The sequence below is a fragment of the Hypanus sabinus genome, chromosome 7 (assembly GCF_030144855.1).
Source record: "Hypanus sabinus isolate sHypSab1 chromosome 7, sHypSab1.hap1, whole genome shotgun sequence".
Taxonomy (NCBI): Eukaryota; Metazoa; Chordata; class Chondrichthyes; order Myliobatiformes; family Dasyatidae; genus Hypanus; species Hypanus sabinus.
The window spans coordinates 155,316,597-155,337,199 of NC_082712.1; the positions used below are offsets into that span (position 1 = coordinate 155,316,597).

Genomic DNA, 20,603 nt, shown 5'->3' on the forward strand with positions numbered 1-20,603 from the left:
TCTCCAAATTTTCAAACCAATACAGGTGGTCTTGCTATTGACTGGATCCACAACAAGTTATACTGGACAGATTCTGGGACATCGCGTATTGAGGTCTCAAATCTTGATGGAACACAGCGAAAAGTACTTCTGTGGCAAAACTTAGAGAAACCTCGTGCTATAGCACTTCATCCTATAGAAGGGTAAGATAATGATTCAGTATGAATCAATTTCAATCTCTTGTCGAAATAATACATTTTTCACTTGTGATTGATTCCAATGAGTGATATATTACAAGTAAAATCGTAACCTCTGCACTTAATTATCCCTGCAATTATCAACAGAGTCTAATCTTAAACTCCAGACTGATTTTAATTCTTCAAATGACTCATGCTTTTTGTAACATACTCCAGTCCCACAGGTCATTTTGACAGCATACACCCTGTCCCTAGTGCTGACTAAATGCTTTATTTCATACACAGTAAATTAAAATCACTATTTAATGTTGTACTGCTTCCAATGTGCCAACGTTCCTGTCAGATCTGCAAATGTGGCTTATAAAAAAAAATCTCTGATCTTTAAATCTGTTTGCCTTGGATAGATTCTCAACTAGTCTGCCTCATTATCTCAGTTCCTCCGACTTCATTTCATTTACTTCTTTTGCCTTGGTTATTTCAACTGTCTATTACTGACCACATATTGTTGGGCTATTTTTAAATAGCCCTAAATAGACATTGTGACTTGTTTGTGCTGATGGTTTATATCCTGCCTGGGACACTTTGAGGTCATTATTTTGATGGGGCTTTTCTCATTAATTCCATTTCAACCATTGATTAAATGGCCTCAAGTTAACCAACAGATCTGAACCAATCTCCAAGGTTAGTCACACTGTCTCGTTCTAATTTGTGGATGTCGCAAATACATTCTCCACTGTCTGTAATTTGAAGTCATCTAACTAGATGTTGGAATTACACTGTAAAATGTTCTCCCATGAGCATATGCAGTCCTCTGCTAACTTAGCTCTAATATTTTAAGTATATTTATATCTCTTAACAGTGAAGAGAAGTTTCTCATCAATCTGTAAACATTAGTGAGTTTTACTGTCAAAATGTTATTTCAGATTCTTGACAATAGTCAACATTTAAAATTGTTCATTATATCTTGCTTGGTGTCAGCTGCACAAACGCAATTGCTTTCAGAATGGTTTAAATAATTGGCGAGGGGGTGTGATTTTAACTTCCACAAAATCTGTTAATTAATATTGTGTAGGAAGTGTGCTTATAGAGAGACTTTTTGGTTTTGCTTACAAAACAGATTAACTTGGAATAGATACTTAAATGATCTCCCTCATTTTTCAATTCTTTTGGTTTGTACTCCTAGCTTCATTAACATCATTTTGATTTCTAGTACATATTTTTATACCTTCTCAAAATCAATTGCTGCCTGGTTTCTTTGGAATGATTAGATAAGTATTTACAGGAATGGAGCAGTACCTTGTATCAGTGGGATAGTATAGCAAAGAATATATTTTCGGAAGTATGTCATGCAAACTGAGTAATTGCAGCTACTCATTATATTTTATGATGATGTTATTGGCTAAACTCTGCAAAGCAAGTTCAATTAATCATTCCGACTGTGGTTCAGTTGGGAGCTGTTATTCTTTGTAAGGCACCTTTTAAAAAAAAACAAATTGTATAGTGTTTTCTTAACTACTTCAATTCAGTTTCACACAACACTTAGCAAGCTGTGTGTTGTTACAACACACACAAAATGCTGGAGGAACTCAGCAGGTCAGGCAGAATCTATGGAGAAGAGTACAGTCGATGTTTTGGGCCGAGATCCTTCAGCAAGACTGGAGAAAAAGAGATGAAGAGTTAGTTAGGAGGTGGGGTGGGGGAGGGGGGAGGAAGCAACATGAGCTGATAAGTGAAACTGGGATAGAGGGTGAAGTAAAGAGCTGGGAAGTTAATTGGTGAAAGAGCTGCAGGGCTGGAGAAGGCGGACAGAAGGCCATGAAAGAATGAGAGAGGGGGAGGGGCACCAGAGGAAGGCAACGGACAGGAAAGGAGATAAGGTGAGAGAGGGAAAAGGGGATGGGGAATAGCAAAGGAGTGGGGTGGACCATTACCAGAAGTTTGAAAAATTGATGTTCATGCTGTCAGGTTGGAGGCTACCCGGACAGAATACGAGATGTTGCTCCTCCAACCTGAGTGTGGCCTCATCACGACAGTAAAGCAGGCCATGGATGAACGTGTCGGAATGGGAAGGGGAAGTAGAATTAAAATAGGTGGCCACTGGGAGATCACACTTTTCATGGCGGACAGAGTGTAGGTGCTCAGCGAAACAGTCTTCCAATCTATGTCAGGTCTCACCAATATACAAAAGGCCACATTGGGAGCACCAGATACAATAGATGACCCCAACAGAGTTGAAGGTGAAGTGTCGCCTCACCTAGAAGGATTGTTTGGGCCTGAATGGTAGTGAGGGAGGAGGTGTAGCACTTTTTCCATTTGCCAGGAGTGCGATGAGCCCAATTTAACAAAACGAAAGACCAGCACCTAATGCGCAGAGAAAGGAGGGAGAAAACACAAATCGTGCCGACGATAGAAGCATGCAACAGTATTCCAAAACAAATTGAGTCCTTAGATTCGAATCACTGGAGCAGCTGGATTAGACCTAAGGCCTTGTTCTCAGTTCATCGGACTAGCTGGAGAAATCAGCGCAAAGCTCACAGACTTGTTACAAAGGATGACTTTATCAATCCAGTATTAAACAGACCTTTCAGGATGTCATGATAAAATAACCACTCATCTTTATCAGTACAAAGCCTAACGTGCTAAGCTAAAATAGTCCCATATTTCATGCAGATGAATTATATATCCCGACTCTGATTTCATGTTCAGGTTGTAATTTCATTGAAAAAATTAATACGTGTGATCTAATACAGTTTAAATTCAGAAACTGATCATCTTCCTGTCTCTGGGTGTGCCAGCATTATGTAGTCCAGATGACAATGTTCATCTTCCTTTAAATAGCAGCATAATTACTTATCATTTAGTGTAAGGTTTCAATGATCCTGATATTTTCTTTTTCTCTGTTTTTAGAAAATCTTGTGTAAGAATTAATTTCCTTTAAACAAAAGTGATCTATTCTTCACTCGGTTGCATTGGTCCTTCTTTTGCGATTTTCAGAACCATCTACTGGACAGACTGGGGCAACACTCCTCGGATAGAATATGCTGCCATGGATGGATCCAACCGGAAAATCATTGCAGACACCCATCTGTTCTGGCCCAATGGACTCACCATTGACTATGCCGGTCAAAAAATGTACTGGGTAGATGCCAAGCATCATGTGATTGAACGTGCAGATCTTGATGGTCAGAACAGGAAAGCAGTGATAAGCCAAGGTGTGTACATTACCTGTTGCAATCAAACGGTGATTTATTATAGAGATTCAAGGCAAATGATGTGGCATTACTTACTTTCTTATGTCTTGTGTCAATTTTCGTTTCTACATAATTAAAGCTAAATTCATTTGCTGAGTGTAGTTATTTCTAATAAATAAGGAAAAGGTCTATTCTTAGAAGAAAATATCTATTTGCATTTTGCTAGAATAAAGATAGATTGGTACAGTTTTGTTGTTGTCACACTGTACTGAAGATGGCACTGGCCGTTACATAATAGAAAGTGCATACTGACTTAAAAGTCAGTTTGTTTTCCAATGTCTAGATTATTAATAGTTTGGTAAAGAAATTGGTTGAAAATTGCAAAGGTACAATGACTTGAGTTTTTTTGAAGAGGTTTATCACTAGAAGAGGGAAAAAAAGGAAATAGAACAAATTAGGCAAGGAGCATTAATGCTGTGACTGACACTTTCATTCCATTCATGAGGTAGCAGCAAAGGAAGAAGCACCTCTCAGGAGGAACGAGCAATCAGTTCATTGCCCATCATCTCCAGTCACCTGCACACTGCCCTGCCTCTCTACTTAGTGGTGTTTCCACTGTTGTTATTATTTATGGAACAATCTTGTTTTTCAATTTATCCTTTTTGTAATGTGCTTTTGGAATCTCTTTGAAGGTGGTTATCCCCGCTAAAAAGCTTTCACTTACATTTGCTTAGTTTGAAAAAGTATAACAATTGATCCTACAATTTTTATTAAAGTCAACTGTTTAACAGTAGAGTGAAACTTTCTTTTAATGCATGGAGCTATTTATGGCCTGCTTGAGTGTTTCTGTAGCTATGTATACGAAGCTTCTCAAGGCATTAAGGTTTCCTTCCTCGCACTAGTTTTACATTATAATTTTAACTTGCCTCTTAGATAACAACACTGGCCTAGACTTTATCTTGCTCAGTAGCATACAACATGTTGGTGTGATATGTAACCTGTTTGGTGCTGTCAACCAGCAGTGAATTTCTGAGTAATTGTTTTTATCCTCTTTCTTTGAGTTTCTGATTTATTAAAAGGTTATTATTTTTCAGTTAATATGTTCTGATGTCATCGATTATGCAGTTTTCCATCCCTCAAAGGATTGTTTCTTGGTAGTGAATTTTAGTTTGCTCAGGAATGATTTTGAACATATTTTCCTGCTTTTTTTTGCTCTCGTAGATAAATAGGCAGGTTGTTCTACACATATGACAGTAATGTATACTTTGTACATACACAAAAAACACAGTTTTGTATTTTTGTTTGATTTGTTTTGTAATTAAGCTGCATTTCATCTGTTTCTGCTAGGTATATTTATTGGATTATTCATTCACAACCATCAGAGAAGTATGGTTACTTATATATTTATCAATGTAACAGTTTAACAATGTGCACTTTTAAGACAATGTATAGTTTCTGCAGAATATAATCACAAGTGCTGGGCATCCAAAAAAATCGGGAAGTCTAATAAGTTACACAATTAATTGGTGAAGACTTGGCAGTCGGTTTGAAAATTATTCTTATTACTGCGTGGTTGCAGTGTGATCTTCATTGGAAATAAATGCAAGAGAATTGTTCTGTTCTCAGCAGAGAATTCTTCAAAGCAATTCAAGCTGGATCAGTTGGCTGTTGAGGTGCTTGCTTCAGCTCTTGTTACTGAGTTTAATCATTGATATTATAGGACAGAAAGAGCTCAATTAACCAATAGTATCTAAATTATTGCTGGCTCTTCTTCTGGACTTAGCAACTCCAATCCCATTTTCCTGCACTGGGTTCATTTTCTTCTATATTTCAGCTGTTATTTATGAGTGAGTTCAGTGTTAACCCTTGTTCATTGTAAAAACTCGGATTGTTTCTTTCTGAGCTCCCTCACATTCTCATTATAATCTTGTCCAAGCCTTCCGACTGCCAGTTTAGTAGAGTCATACTGCATGGAAACAGGTCCCTCAGCCCAACTTGTCCCTATCGACTGTGCCGCCCCGTGAGCTAGTCCCATCTGCCCACATTTGGCCCACAGTTCTCTAAACCACTCCTATCCACATCCCCATTCATGCTGCTGTCATGCCTGACCCAACCACTATTTAGAACACTAATAATCAAAAGTTTTAATAAGTAGTGAGACTTCACCAAGTGTGGTCATAAGGCAGAACAGTATTTTTAAAGTCTAGCTGTTATTGGATTGCCCAGCACTGGCTATTCTTTAGAATAACTTGCACTAATTTATCACTGATTGTGCTGAAAAGGAAGTTGTATGAGGAATGACATCTATTGGTGTCTTAACTGTGCAGGAATTGCATCAGGTGTGGCGATTTGTGGCCAGATGTGCCTAGAATAATATCTGGGGTGACATGATTTATGCCAGACAGGAGAAAATCGGCAGATGCTGGAAATCCAAGCAACACGCACAAAATGCTGGAGGAATTCAGCAGGCCGGGCAGCATCTATGGAAAAGAGTACGGTCGGCGTTTCAGGCAGGTCTGGTTTCCACAGACGTTATACTGGAATTGCTTTCAATCCCATTGCATCCAGGAATAATATTGATTTTCAGATGTGATGCACTTTTAAAAAAAAGGCGCATATCTGAAAGTCTGGGCTGTAGTGATCATCATGATTACTCAGACAGTATCTGTGATGTTTATGATGCAAGGCAGTCCCTCAACAATCAGAGTGAAGTGCAATGTTCCGATCTCAAAAGCTTCTGAGAATGCAGCACTTCTTACAACGCGGTGAGTGACATATTCTAGGAAGATGGAAAGGAAGATATTTTGTTGGACAAGATGCTCCAAGGGTGATGGAGGCTCACGTTATATAAAAACTGGTGGAGATCTATTGGCACAAATGCCGATTTACGTACATACCTTAAAGTTTCTGTGTAATCCGGCCTTCACTGTACCGTGTGCAGCAATATTTTTGACGAGTTGAAATCTCCAGATTTGAATATGTTTCCATATTCTGTTGCTTTCCAGTCCTGTTGCATCTCCAGGCTCTTAATGTGCAGTGTAGCTACAAGTGATGACGCTTAATTAAATAATTTTAAAAATTTACTGATTATAAATGACTTTACATTAACTGTCAATTCACAATGCAGCTTAATGATGCTCTGTTGAGTGCCTCTGATACGCCCCTTCTATATTAGCACACATACCACTTAGTCATTAACAATTGACCAGTATCTGTAGGTTATTTTAATAAACAGGAGAAGTTCCAATAATAAAATGCTACAGCAAGCTGATTATAAAATCTATTGATCCATTTTTAATGTTTTTTTTGCTACTTTAAATAGTCTATTGTATTGCATTTAGTAGATTTGAAGAGACTTGATTCATTGACTCAAAAGTCAGTTTTTTTTTTTGCAATTCCAACATTTAAGATCATAAGATTAGGAGCAGAATTAACCCATTTGGCCCATTGACTCTGCTCTGCCATTTCATGATGGCTGGTTTATTATCCTTCTCTGCCCTATTCTCTTCCCTTCTCTCCATAACCTTTGACACCCTTACTAATCGACCTTAGCTTTAAATATACCCAATGACTTGTCCTCCAAAGCCATCTATGGCAATGAATTCCACAGATTTACCACTCTCTGGCTGAAAAATTGCTCCTCATTACTGTTTTAAATCCTGAGGCTGTGCCCTCTGGTCCCAGACTCCACCACTGTAGGAAATACCCTCTCCATGTCCACTCTATCCAGGCTTTATATGATAAATTTCATTTAATGAACAATCACCATAATGGCCAAAGTGAAGGAGCCCAGAACTGAGGCCATTTTCAATCTTAGGCATACATGGTTTGCTCATTTCAGATTAGAATTTTGTGTTCTATGAATATGGATTAGAAATGTCAGACTGTCATGTCTTTTCACCTGCCTATTACTTTCCCCTGGGTACCCTCCTCCTCCCCTTTCTCCTCTCCTCTCCTATCAGATTCTTTCTTCTCCAACTCTTGACCTTCCCCACCCACTTGGCTTCACCATGCATCTTCCAGCTAGCCTCCTTCCCCTCCCCCCACCTTTTTATTCCAGCATCTTTCCCCTTCCTTCTCAATCCGGAAGAAGGGTCTCAGCCCAAAACATCGACTGGACTCTTTTCCATAGATGCTGCCTGGCCTACTGAGTTCCTCCTGCATTCTGTGTGGGTTCTTTTGGAAGGTAGTCTTCAGAGCAAATGTCTGTGCATTTGTTTCACAGGCCGGTGACATTTTTAAACAGAATTGTTCCTGAAATGCTTGTATTGTTTCTAAACTATTTCAGTTCAAGTGCAGTCCAGTTGTCATGAAAAATGTTTTTCACAGTTTTCTTTTGTGGATGGCAATTTATTAAGTAAATGATACATATCTAGATTACTCCTAGCAGGCCATGAAAGAAGCCCATCAGGAGGAAATGGGCTGGAATTTCATGTAATTGAAACTTGAATCTGAAGTCTATGCAGTCTAAAAATTCATCTTGAAGTTTGACTGAAAGAATAACAACCATATTGATCCAGACACCCAAAATCTGTTTCTCTTAATTTGAGCCTGTTACTAATATGTGAGGAATGTCAAAATGGAATATAATTGAAATTGATCCCATTCATTACCAGTAATTTAACTGCAGACATGAGTGTCAGTTTACAATATTTCGTTCTTAAAATTGATGTAGCTTCTGAAGGTCTTTGTGTTAATGGGTTAACAGTACTTTGCTGTGTTTGTGTGCTACTCTTTGTAATGCTGACTTGGATGTATTCCAGAGTGTGTTTGATGTGGAAACATGCAAAATCTTCAATGAAGCAAAGGGCCATGACTGCTCATTTATCTTCTTTTCCTTTGTTTGAGAATATACACACCTGCACCAGTTGTTATCTGTGTTAAAAGAAATGTAATGAATGCCTGGGTTCAGAACCAGCATGGAAAACTGGGGACAATAGCAATCTAAATACAACTTCCTATCAAAGAATATATTTTTACAATAAATAGTGGCAGCTATGTTTTCTCAGTGCATCCTTATGAAAGCAGAGTTTTCATTCAAACCAACATACTGTCAAGTAAGCTGTGAAGCTGGCAGAAGTAAGATGGATTACTTGGGCAAAAGCAATGATTTACTCTGAATTTGTAGCTAGTGTTTCACTGCTGTTCTAGTTGACGTTTGTGCTAATGTGTGTAATATTAGTTGTATGAGGGCTGCCGTTTCAGTTATGTGCACAGACATATGTTTTGCCTGTAAATCCTTTGAAAAGTACAAATATATTAGCATATGGATTAGATATACAGATGTACAAAGATGTTGCATAAGGAAGTTACAAGAGATAGGGCTCAGATATGTGATTTTCCCATATGATGAGTTTTTGTCTGTTGAAAAGGCAGAAAAGATACCAGGTCAACTGGGAGCACTTTTATCATTGTACTAGCTGGTACAGAAAGCATTTGCAGACATTGAGGAATAAGTTGCTTCACACTGTAGACTTGTTTCTCTATTCATAGTGCAGATCTACTTTTAAAGTGCAGTACCTGCTTTGAAATCTTTATTTCTCTGCTGTTTAATCATGCAGTTGTGCTTTGTTGCATTCCTGATCTGACTAGACAATCTGCTATTGTCTGCTCCCTTCCTTGTATATGACAGACTTGCTGGCATTTACCAGCTTGATATTTTAATGTCAATAAGGGTGTACAAGATGATGAGACATACCAACGCAGTGCAGAGCAAGTGCCTTTTGCTGGGGCAAAAGTGGCTAATATGAAGGGACATAATATTCAGGTAATAGGAGGGAAGTATAGGGGCAATGTCAGAGATAGGCTTTTTGCACAGTGGTTGGTGAGTGTAACACACTGCCAGGTGTGGTGGTAAACACAGGCATTAGGGATTTTTGAGACTCTTGGATCATTACATGGATGAAAGAAAAATGGAGGGTTATGTAGGAAGGAAAAGTTAGGTTGATGTTGGAGTAGGTTAAACTGTCAACACAACATCATAGGCCTTAGGGCCTGTACTGTGTTGTACTGTTTTATATCCTTAAGGTGAAAAATGTTGTTTGGAGCCAATCTGAAGAACTATCTTAAAAGTAATTTCAAATATCTAAACATACTGAACGAGCTCATTTAACTCTCCAGTTGGTTCATAATTCCTTGGGAAGCTGTTGATCTGAGAGTTAACTTCATATGCCTGCATTCCTTCCATAAATACCCTTGATTATCAAAAATCTATCGATCTCAGATTTAACAGTGGCAATTGACACAGCATTTGTTAGTTTAAATTTTCCTTTTTCCCAAGTATCTCATTTGCTACTAGCAAGAGTAGTGATGTTACATAGTGGTTATTGGGGATAGGTAAGGTGCTGCAATTTGTCAGCTTGACATAACCCATGTGCTGTTATCCACTGCTGCTATTGTTTACTGCCAGTAAAGCAAAGTCCATTGTGAGATCCTGTGGTATGTTTTCAGAAAGGCTTTCCCTTCATAATGAAATGTTTTTTTTTCTCCTGTCACTAGATATTAGATACCAGACAGGGACTAGGACACAGCACATGGTGGGAAGCTGCACAAACTAATAAGGAGTTGGAGAAAATAAATTAAATGTGGAATCAGTAGGTTGAAATAATAACTTCCACTTCCGATACAACAGAACAACTAATGCCTGTTTCATATGGTCAACCATTGTGTCATTTGGTCAAATTATAACAGAGCTGGGAAACAAAAATTACAATTTAGCAACAGAACTATTGATACGTGTTTTTTAATAAAACACAAGGTTGGTATAAAGATGCTTGTTTGAGAAACCATGTTGTAGATGCATATGCTTAATGGGGGAACTTACCACCAAAACAGGACTTCATTTTATTTTGCACCTTTAATGTACACAGTTGAATTCAAATTTCTACTGTTGTTTGAGGTTTAATTTCAGGACCTGGTTTTGAGGCTTGGTACAAAACTGTGGAGCAAAGTGGGTACAAAAGCAAAATACTGAGATAGAAAATGCCAGAAGCACTTGAAAAGTCTGGTGATCTTTAACCTAAGCTGTGAACGATGCTCTTTTTTCCACTTTGCTGCCTGATCTATCCCTGCATTTATTGTTTAATGCTTCAATGATGTGAATCTTAGACACATAAAGATAGTACAGTATATCAAAAATCTTGATTCAAAAATAAATCCAGCACAGATTTTATAACTTTATCATTGTGACTTTGGAGTAAATTAGAGTTTTGGTTTATATGACTTTTGAAACTAGTTGACTAATGACAACGTGCTTTTATTTTTGCTTTTCAAAATCTGGCTTTTACCTCAGTTTCCATAATTGCTAGATAAGAAACATTAGGCATTATCTAAATGATTGCTCTGAAGAAAAATTTTAAGGATCTGCTGAACTGTATTAACACTTATTTAACATCGAGTCTTGACGAAGGGTATCGGCCTGGAAAGTTGACTGTTTATTCCCTTCTGTAATTTCTGTTTGACCTGCTTATTTGTCCTGCACTTTGTGTGTGAGTTGCTCAAGATTTATAGCATCTGCAGAATTTCTTGTGTTTAACATGAAGTCTTTGACTTTTATCAGGCCTCCCTCATCCTTTTGCTATCACTGTGTTTGAAGACAGTCTGTACTGGACAGATTGGCACACCAAAAGCATAAATAGTGCCAACAAATTTACTGGGAAAAATCAAGAGATTATCCGCAATAAACTTCACTTTCCAATGGATATTCATACGCTTCACCCGCAGCGACAGCCAGCAGGTAAGAACACAAAGGAGGAACTTTGAAAATCTAAGAAAATTCAATTCAAAACAAGTGGAAGTATAGATTCTACTTGTTCTGAATTGAAGAATAAACTCCAATAATGTTTTTCCCTTAAAAACAGTAATGAAGTTTATCATTTATTTGATTTTACAAAAGACTTGTATTGATCTGTTTAAGAACTTGTTACAGAATGCTGAAGGAACTCAGGCAGCATCTATGAAAGAAATATAGGGACAATGTTTTGGGCCAAGACCCTTAATCAGGACTCAAAACATCAACTCTTTGTTCCTTTCCATAGATATGTTGCTGAGTTCCTCCAGAATTTTGTGTGTGTTACTCTAGATTCCAGTATCTGCATATTTGTTGTTTAAGAAATTGTTACTTTTTTTAAATTACAGAGCTTCATTCTGTATCTATGAATGAAACATGCACACTGTTATTCAGCATGCCCATGTATTAAATCAGTTGGACTTATTGACAGCTTATTACTAAAGGAAGACTGAATTTGTATCTACATCCACCTTGAAGTGCTTCAATAATCTAGTGTGAAGAGCCATGCCAGTTACTGTGCAGACAGGAAGATTCTGACAACCTAGAAAGCATTTTTTTAGTAATGTTGCTAGGAGATAAGTATTGGATAGGGTACTGGGAGAAAAAAGTTCTTTGTTATTCCATCTGAGTTTGCTCCACTATTTAACAGCATCGTTACGAGATGTTATACTCCATCAGTATTGTACTGAATTAGTCTCGGCTTGGATTTTGTGTCGACATTCCGAAATGGAGATGTGTCCTAGAATCCTGCGATTCCCTAGGCAAGAGGGATATCATTTAATGAAGGCAGGCATTGGCTGAATTTATTTCTCTCAACATCTTGTGCTCAATTAAACTGCACAATCTTTGGGTTTAGATCAAATCCAGGAAAGAACATTGGCAAAGTTGACTGACAGATCTCCAGCCATGGTGCTTGGCCCTGTCTCATTACAGAACTTTCAATGGTTTGAACCAGATGTTCCTTTGAACTATTGATGCATGCAGAAGATTAAAAAAAAGAAGCCCACTGGGAAGGGTGCTTTAGCTCTGAGGCCATGATAATTGAGGTCAGCATGGAAAGCAATTATTCTCTATCATTTGAACTAACTGCATTAAGGCTCATGCAATGCAGAATTAATGCTTTATTTCAGTTAAATCTCTCATAAGTACTATGAAGATTGTTTAGTAAGATCTTTTAACAATCTTGTGGTTCAGTAACATAAATACTGGACATTAAACTGAAAATGCTAGTTCTGACAAATATAGACTGCCTTATTTCTATTCCAACTGCCCCTCTCCAGGCCTCCCTTAACGATACCCGTTCCCACTTAACATTGTAAGTCAGCTACCATGATTTCTAGTTATCTGTTCTTTTGCTATAAACACTTTCAGAAAGGATGCAGAGGAGACCAGTCTTGGGATAACCAGTTGTGGATCTCTAAGGTGTCAAAAAGATGGCAAGTGCAATGACTGGTTCGGCCTTAGTTCTGTGGTGTACCAGAAATCGGCCCTCAGATTCCTTACTTCCACATTTCTTCACAACACAGGCAGGGAGGACACTTTAGCCCACTGACTCTCACACTGCAATCCCATTCTACCACTTATTTCCCTGTAACTGATATTGGAGAGGGTCCAGAATTAGTTTACGAAAATGATTCCGTGAATGAAAGGGTTAACTTATGAGGCCCGTTTGATGGTTCAAGGCCTGTACTCGAGTTTAGAAGAATGGGGGTGGGGGGGGGGATCTCATTGAAACTTATTAAATATTGAAAGGCCTACATAGAGTGAATGAGGAGAGGATGTTTCCTTTAATGGAGGAGTCTAGGACCAGAGGGCACAGCCTCAGAATAGAGGGTCATCCATTTGGATGAGGAATTTCTTTAGCCAGAGGGTTGTGAACCTGTGAAATTCTTGGCTATAGACATAATGGAGACCAGGCCATAGGGTGCATTTAAGGCAGAGGTTGATAGATTCTTGATCAGTCAGAGTGTCAAGAGTTATGGCAAGAAGGCAAGAGAATGTGGTTGAGAGGGAAAATCTCAAATCTGCCATGATGGAATGCTGGAACAAACTGGAAGGGCTGAATGGCCTAAATCAGCTCCTTGATCTGATGGTAACTGATATCCTCAAATTCTGTTCAATTTCACCCAGATTCGATCACTTGCGTACAGATGAGTGATGATTCACAGTGGCCAAATCAGCAACTAGCCTGCTATATATCTTTGGATTGTAGGAGGAAGCCAATTCACCCGGAAGAAATCTACATGGGAAGAATGTGGCAAACTCCTCAAATCAATGAAAATGGTTATTACCACTAAGCCATGATGGTCGGGATTAACTATGCCATTGTAAACTTAAAAGAGAGACAATTAACATGGAAAAAATAAGAGTTGTGAATGAATGGGATAAAGATGGATGAGAGAAAAGGTCTCGGCTCAGAAAACCAGGAAATGGAATCAGTTTGGTTTGAGTTAAGTAACAGCAAGGGCAGAAATGATTGGTGGCTTCCAAGCAATGGTGGTGAAGCTGCAGACAGCATAAATCAGGAAGTTAGAGGCATGTGTAACAAGAGTAATATAATTGTGGTACTCATGGGCGTCTTTAAGCTTCATAGACTGGGAATAACAATCAATAATTACAAAGTGAATGGATTTGTTAAGTATATGTGAGATGGATTTTCAGATTAGTGTGTTAAGGAACCAATAATAGAGCAGGCTATTTTCAATCTTGTTTTGTACAAGGGGAGAGGATTCATTTATAATCTTATAGCTAAGTTGTCTTTAGGGGACAATCTTATTTTCTAAGTTTTATATTAAGGTCAAAAATGTTTTGGTGTACTCTAAAGCTGTGATGTTAAATAAAGCCAAAGCAAATTCATGCTTCAAAAACCGGTGTGGGAGAAGTAGATTTAAATTTGTGGGGCATTCCCCACCAGTACTGGGGAAGTAGGGAGGTGTTCTGATGGGGTTGGCTCCAACTGAACCATGCTGGGACCAGAGTCCTGGCGAACTGCAAAACTAGGGCTGTGAATAGGGCTTTAAACTAAATACTAAGAGAATGGGTTTAGTCAGTGGATTGAATAAGTATGGAGAAACTAAAAGGGAAGGAGAGCACAGGAGTACATACAAAAGTCTTCAGAATGAAAAATAAGACAAAATTTAGAAAGGGATTAAACACTTAACTTTGGGTAACATGGAGAGGACTATCAACAGAGGGGTGTGTATTCATGCCTGAAAGGATACATATCCTGTAGAAAAAGACAGGTAGGTTCACAGTGGGGTTGGGATAGTCCTATTGGTAAAAAATGAAATCAAATCCTTAGAAAGAAATGACATAGGATCAGAAGATGTAGCATCTTTGTGGGTAGAGGTAAGCAACTGCAAAGGTAAAATGGGAGTTTTGTACAGGTCTCTGAGTAGTAGTCAGGATGTGGGGTACAGATTACAAGAGGAGATAGAAAAGGCATGTAATAAGGGGTATTATGGCTGTCATGGGAACTTCGATATGCAGGTCATCTGGGAAAATCAGGTTGGCATTAAATCCCAAGAGAAAGTCATTAAAAAAGGGGGAATTGGGACTTTTCGGCCATTGAGACTCTCTGCCATGGCTGACTTATTTTCGCACTCAACCAGAAAAAGAAAAGAAATTGCAGAATCTCTGCCAGATGGCTTTTTAGAGCAGCTTATTATTCAGCTCACCAGGAACAGGGCAATTCTGGATTTGGTGTTGTGCTGTCAACCAGATCTTATTAGGAAGCTTAAGGTAAAAGAATAATTAGGTAGTAATCATAATGTGAAAGAACTCACCCTGCAGTCTATGAGGGAGAATCTAAAACCAGACGTATCGGCATTACGGTTGAGTAACGGTAACTAAAGAAGCACGAGAGGAGCGCTGCTTGAAGGTGATTGTGGGGGGACCCTCACAGGGGTGATGGTGGAGCGACATTGAGGGGGGATTCTGGGAATAATTCAGAAAATGCAGGGTAATTTCATCCCAAAGAAGAAACATTCTAAAGGAAGGATGAGGGAAAATTGGCAAAGACAACAAAAAGAAACAAAGTGTGTACAAAATTGCAAACTTAGCAGGAAACTAGAGGATTGGGAAAAATTTAATCAGCAGTAAAAGATAACAAAACTGTAATAAGGGTAGAAGAGATGCAATATGAAGACAGGCTACCTGATGACATACAGAGAGGCAAAAGTGTTCATTGGACCACTGGAAAATAATGATGGAGTAGTAGTGTAGAAGTATAGAGGGGAGCTTCTTCCGCTCTGCCGTCAAGTTTCTGAATGGTCAGTGATCCCATAGTTAAAGTTAAAGTCTATCCTGACTCTTATAGGCTCATCAGGCCGGTGCTTAGGCTGGTTTCTGTGGTGTGAAGCGACTGAGAGTATGAGACTCCACCCCCCCATGCCCCCGCGCCCCCCCCCCCACCCAGATAGGACACCAGTCTATCACGAGGTTAACCCCCCAGCATTTTGCTGGTGCCCATTTTCAGCTGGGTGGACTGGAGCAATGTTTGGTTAATTACCTTGCTCAAGGACACAACACGCTGCCTCAGCTGAGGCTTGAACTCACGACCTTCAGATTGCTAGTCCAACGCCTTAGCCACTTCGCCACGCACCACACCAATGATCCCATGAACACTACTTGTTCCTCCAGCAGTTTGTGTGTGTTGCTTGTATTTCCAAAATCTGCAGATTTTCTCTTGTTGATGAGATGCATGATTCTTATCTGATTAGTTATAAGATGGGATCTTTGCAACCAGATAATTCCTCTTTACCGTATTACAGCTTCCCCCACAATATTGTCACTGATTGGAACATTTAATCTGAAGGTTACCATTATGTAGTGGACTGAAAAAGACTGACCTCAGGATTCCTTTGCCCAACTGCAAACTTAAGTATTTCTTTGCAATTGAAAATTGGCTTAACCTGAAAGAGTGTTATTTTGTGGCATTTTCTGAATGGTCTAAAAAAGAAATTGTAAAAAACTATCATTATCAATTCTGTAAATACAATGCAGCAGTTTTGAATGGCCTTGGAAAGCACTTTACCTTTAAGTGTGAATCGTCTAATGGAAAATGTTTTGCTGTTTTAAATTCTAAGTTTAAAGTATTCTCATGTTCAGATAGGCTGTTCCCCTTCTTTACCAATGTAACCTCCTTCAGTCTTGCAACCTTAAGATCAGGGCTTCAGGCCTCTTGCACATTTTTCTTTCACTCTACTATCAGTGATGTGTGGCCCATTATCAAAAAGACTGGCTACACCTACTAAGAAGCTTACATACCAATAGATATTGTAGCTGAACTGTTGGAACGAAGAAGAGCAAGGAGAATTTTCAATTTAGAAGCTGGACACGTGGTTGTCATTTAATTCCTTCAAAAAAAGCCTTGAAAATTTTATTAAGCTGCTTTGCTTATTTTGTCCTATATTTTTCACACAACAGAGAAGCAGGCTATTCAGCCCAGTAAGTCCATGCTGACTCTCAGAATACCTTATCCTCTCACGTACTTAGATTCTGCAATTAGGAAGAACATAAGAATCAGTATGGAGAGGCTCATTTGTGCTGCATTTCATTGTTTCATTTTGTGAATCAATGTTTCCTCTGAGGTTTAAGATTCATTAAAATCTATTTTTAAAGGAAAAGCCAGATGCAACAGTTTTGCTGTACATTAAATTCTGTGAAGCAAATTACATCAGATTCTTAAAGGACTGACAAATGTACAGTTGCTGAAGCTGACTGATGTTTTATGGGTGTTAATTTATTGCTCAGAACAATGCAATGTCATTGCTTGAGCTTCTGGTGCTTTGCGGATCTTTTGCTAGGTCCTGGCTGGGAATGGGAAAGCGTTGGAAATGATTCACTGGTTGTCAGTAGGCGGGTTGTGAGAGCATCAGTCATGCAAGCATATAAAGATGGTTTTATGGCCATGTACAGTAACAAATCAGGTTGGATTGTACTAAGCACATCGGTGTCAGTTTGAGGGCCAAACTTTGTGTACATGTATGGTATGCATAAACCTCTCGTTACCATTCCATCTGGACCGTGAGGCCGGAAAACTAACGTTACACCATGGAAAGTTGAATCTGAATGGGTCAGGAATAGTGTGTGTAGAGTGTGATGATTTGAGCTATTTTAATGAAATTTTATATGAGGTCCAGATGCAGACATTTCAGGTAGTTTTAAAAAAATATATTTAATTGTTTTATGTGAACTGACTTGGGCAAAAAACTAAAGAATTTTTTTTTAATTTCAGGTAGTTTTGGCATGCCATAAAATTTGTTTAATTTATTTGTCTTATTGATTCTTGCACCTACTGTGCTTGCTGATTGATATATAATGTGGTTACTTTTTAATTAGGAAATCTGGGAGCTAAAACAATTGCAACCTTAATTTAAGAGTACTTAATGTTAATAATCATATAATTAAATCATATCGACATAGAATTAATTCTATTCTGTTGCAAGTGTTGCTTGGTTTGAATTACCCAGTAGTTCAAAATCTGTAGTGTTGTTTCAAAACAAAACTGTTCTTGAGTTATGAAGAATAGACCAGGTTGTCTTTGATAAGCAACTGGTTGAAATAAGTGAGCGCCGTGACAACATCCCAGTAGAACGGCTGGTGATTCCAGAGGGGATTGTTGTACACTGATGATATTTATATATTCTCTGCTTTCTGCTATTTGAGCAGGGAGAAACCGCTGTGGGACCAACAATGGAGGGTGCAGCCACCTCTGCCTTCCCAGTGGCACCAACTACACCTGCGCGTGTCCAACTGGCTTCAAAAAGGTCGATGACTACAACTGTGCTGAAAGTAAGTCCCGGCCAGCAGCAGCAGTGGGGAAGCAAACACAATTAGGTTGATTATCACTGGCATATGTCATGAAATTTGTTATTTTGTGGCAGCAAAATGCTGCAAGCCATTAAAAAATTACTTGTATTACCATAAAATATTAAATTAAAAAATAGTTCAATATAGTCATTTAAAATCAGTCTAACTATTTCAATAATATTTAAAATAAACTCATTTTCTCAGCTTGGACCTATCAAACATTCTAAGGTCTCTAATCTTATGCCAGTCTGACCAAGTGTAAGATAGGAGATGTGATTACCCCAAAGAATTCTATGAAATTCTAGCCAGTGTAGAATGGGCAGTGTACTGGTGGGTGTAAGCAGTTGAACATGGGTGATTCCTTTTGTATCTTCTTGCATCAGCCATTCTATTTTGCCAACTGAAAAACCTAAGAACATGGCAACAGGAGCAGGAGGGAGACATTCAGGACCAATATGCTGAAAGCTTGATCCTCAGGATTCCATCATCTGTAGTCTCTTACCTCTCCATTGTTTAGGTCTGCTGTAAAGTCTCAAAGAAGTTGTCCTCCTCTCTTTGACGGGTGATCTGTGAGAAGCTCTCTTCCTGCTCCCCCTCTCTGTGCTTTCTACTGTTGCCAAGCTCTTCCTCTTTATGCTGGCCATGCCCCCCCCGCCCCCCCCCCCCCCGATAAAGAGCTTCAATCTAAAACATCAACAATTCCTGCAACCTCAGCAGATGCTGCTCAATCCACTGTGGTCATCTAGCAGGTTACTTGTTACGCCAGATTCCAGCATCTGTAGCCACTTGTGACTCCATGGCTGATGTAATCTCGTCCTCACCACCATCTTCCTCATGCATCTTTTCTCTCTTGCTGTTTAAATCTCTATTAGGACCTCAAACCTCAGGCTGTTACCAGTGGTTGAGGAATGCAGGGAAAACACAACAATTATATTGGGAAGTTAAAGAGCAAAAGAAATTTCTTACACATGGTGTTGTGAAGTTATTAGATACACTGCCAGAATTTAATGAACACTTAAGAACCAATGATTAATGTTGATGGAAAGGGGAGTATTATGATCAAGAGAAAATCTGCGGATGCTGGAAATCGAAGTAATACACACAAAATGCTGGAGGAACTCAGCAGGCCAGGCAGCATCTATGGAAAAGAGTAAACAGTCAACCTTTTGGGCCGAGACCTTTCATCAGGACTGATGTATCAGGGAGTCCTATCAGCAGTTTTGGGATCTTTATCTGAAAAAGGATGTGCTGGTATTGGAGGCTGTCTGGAGAAGGTTCACTAGAATGATCCCAGCAAATAAAGAGTTAATGAATGAGGAATGTTTGATGGCTCTGGGCCTGTACTCACTGGAGTTTAGGGGAATGAGGGGGGGATCTTATTGAAACTTATCAAATATAGAAAAGCCTGAATAGAGTGGATGTGGACAGGATGTTTCCTACTGTGGCTGAGTCTAGGACCAGAGGGCAGAGACTCAAATACGAGGACTTCCCTTTAGAACAAAGATGAGGAAGTATTTCTTTTGCCAGTGGGTGGAAAATCTGTGGAATTCATTGCCTCAGACGACTGCAAAGGTAAAGTCATTGGGTATATTTAAAGTGGAGGTTGATAGGTTCTTGATTAGCAAGAGTGTCAAAGGTTATGGGGAGAAGGCCGAAGAATAGGGTTAATAGGGATAATAAATCAGCTGGGATGGAGTGGCAGAGCAGTCAATGGGCCGATGTAGACTTAATCCAGTAAGCACGTCCCAATCTGCAAATCAGCCTGACTGAATTGTAATTAAGCTTCAATTCAACAAAGCTGCAGTTTGCTTAAAAGTAGAATTGTATTTGAAATAACATAGGTTCATCCCAGCAGAATTGTGCATTGTACGGTATACCAATGACATGTTTTTAAGGTAATAAAATAGTCAACCGAGCAGCACAGCAAATCCATAATCTCATATCTTCTTGTGTTCTGCATGATGCATTACATACTTTGGATCTAAAACAAAATGAAAGGATACCAGTTATTGACTCAGAACTGAAAATTTTCAGGTAATTAGATCTGTCCTTTGATTAAAATCACCGGTTTGTATGTAACTACAGTTGCCTGCGTGTCCCAGTTTAGTGAGGCTATAAAAGTTACTAAATGATCACTTTGAAAATATGTTTGAGGTCTATTTCATTATTACTTTTCTTCTTTCCAATGACCACGAGCATCTCAAGCTAACGTGCCAAAGAGATAATTGCAGAACCACTTTCATTTGGTCTTAGATTCTTTGCAGAGCGGAAGTGACAGTGTAATTCAAAAATATACCAGCTGGAATGATAAATAAGGATGTTATCTGACCCATGAGTCTACTAAAATGAGAGTTGTAAAACTATCTTCCATATATAGTTTCACAGTGAATGGTCCAGAATCAACAGGGATGTGGACCCACATTTAGAACATAATCATTTATTCTACTGTACCACCATGGGACCTCTCAAACATATCCTCAATCATTTTAATGACAGTAGGAAGTGTACATTCCTGTGGTCTTCTCTGAGCATTAAAATTAAATCTCTGGGGAAGCATTGGTCAAACACATTTACAAAGCTCTTTCATTGTTAAGCAGAGCCGGTACGTAGTTAACAGTGCAGTCTGAATCTATG

General features: G+C 38.8%; 1 protein-coding gene across 1 annotated transcript in view; it reads left to right on the forward strand.

Annotated features, from left to right (window-relative positions):
• Positions 1 to 20,603, forward strand: part of lrp4 (low density lipoprotein receptor-related protein 4) — a 432,001-nt gene that overhangs the window by 347,393 nt on the left and 64,005 nt on the right. Inside the window, exons 13-16 of the mRNA XM_059975983.1 lie at positions 26 to 182; positions 3,171 to 3,388; positions 10,926 to 11,102; positions 17,829 to 17,951. Of these exons, the coding sequence (XP_059831966.1) occupies positions 26 to 182; positions 3,171 to 3,388; positions 10,926 to 11,102; positions 17,829 to 17,951 (675 nt within the window). The remainder of the gene's footprint in view (positions 1 to 25; positions 183 to 3,170; positions 3,389 to 10,925; positions 11,103 to 17,828; positions 17,952 to 20,603) is intronic.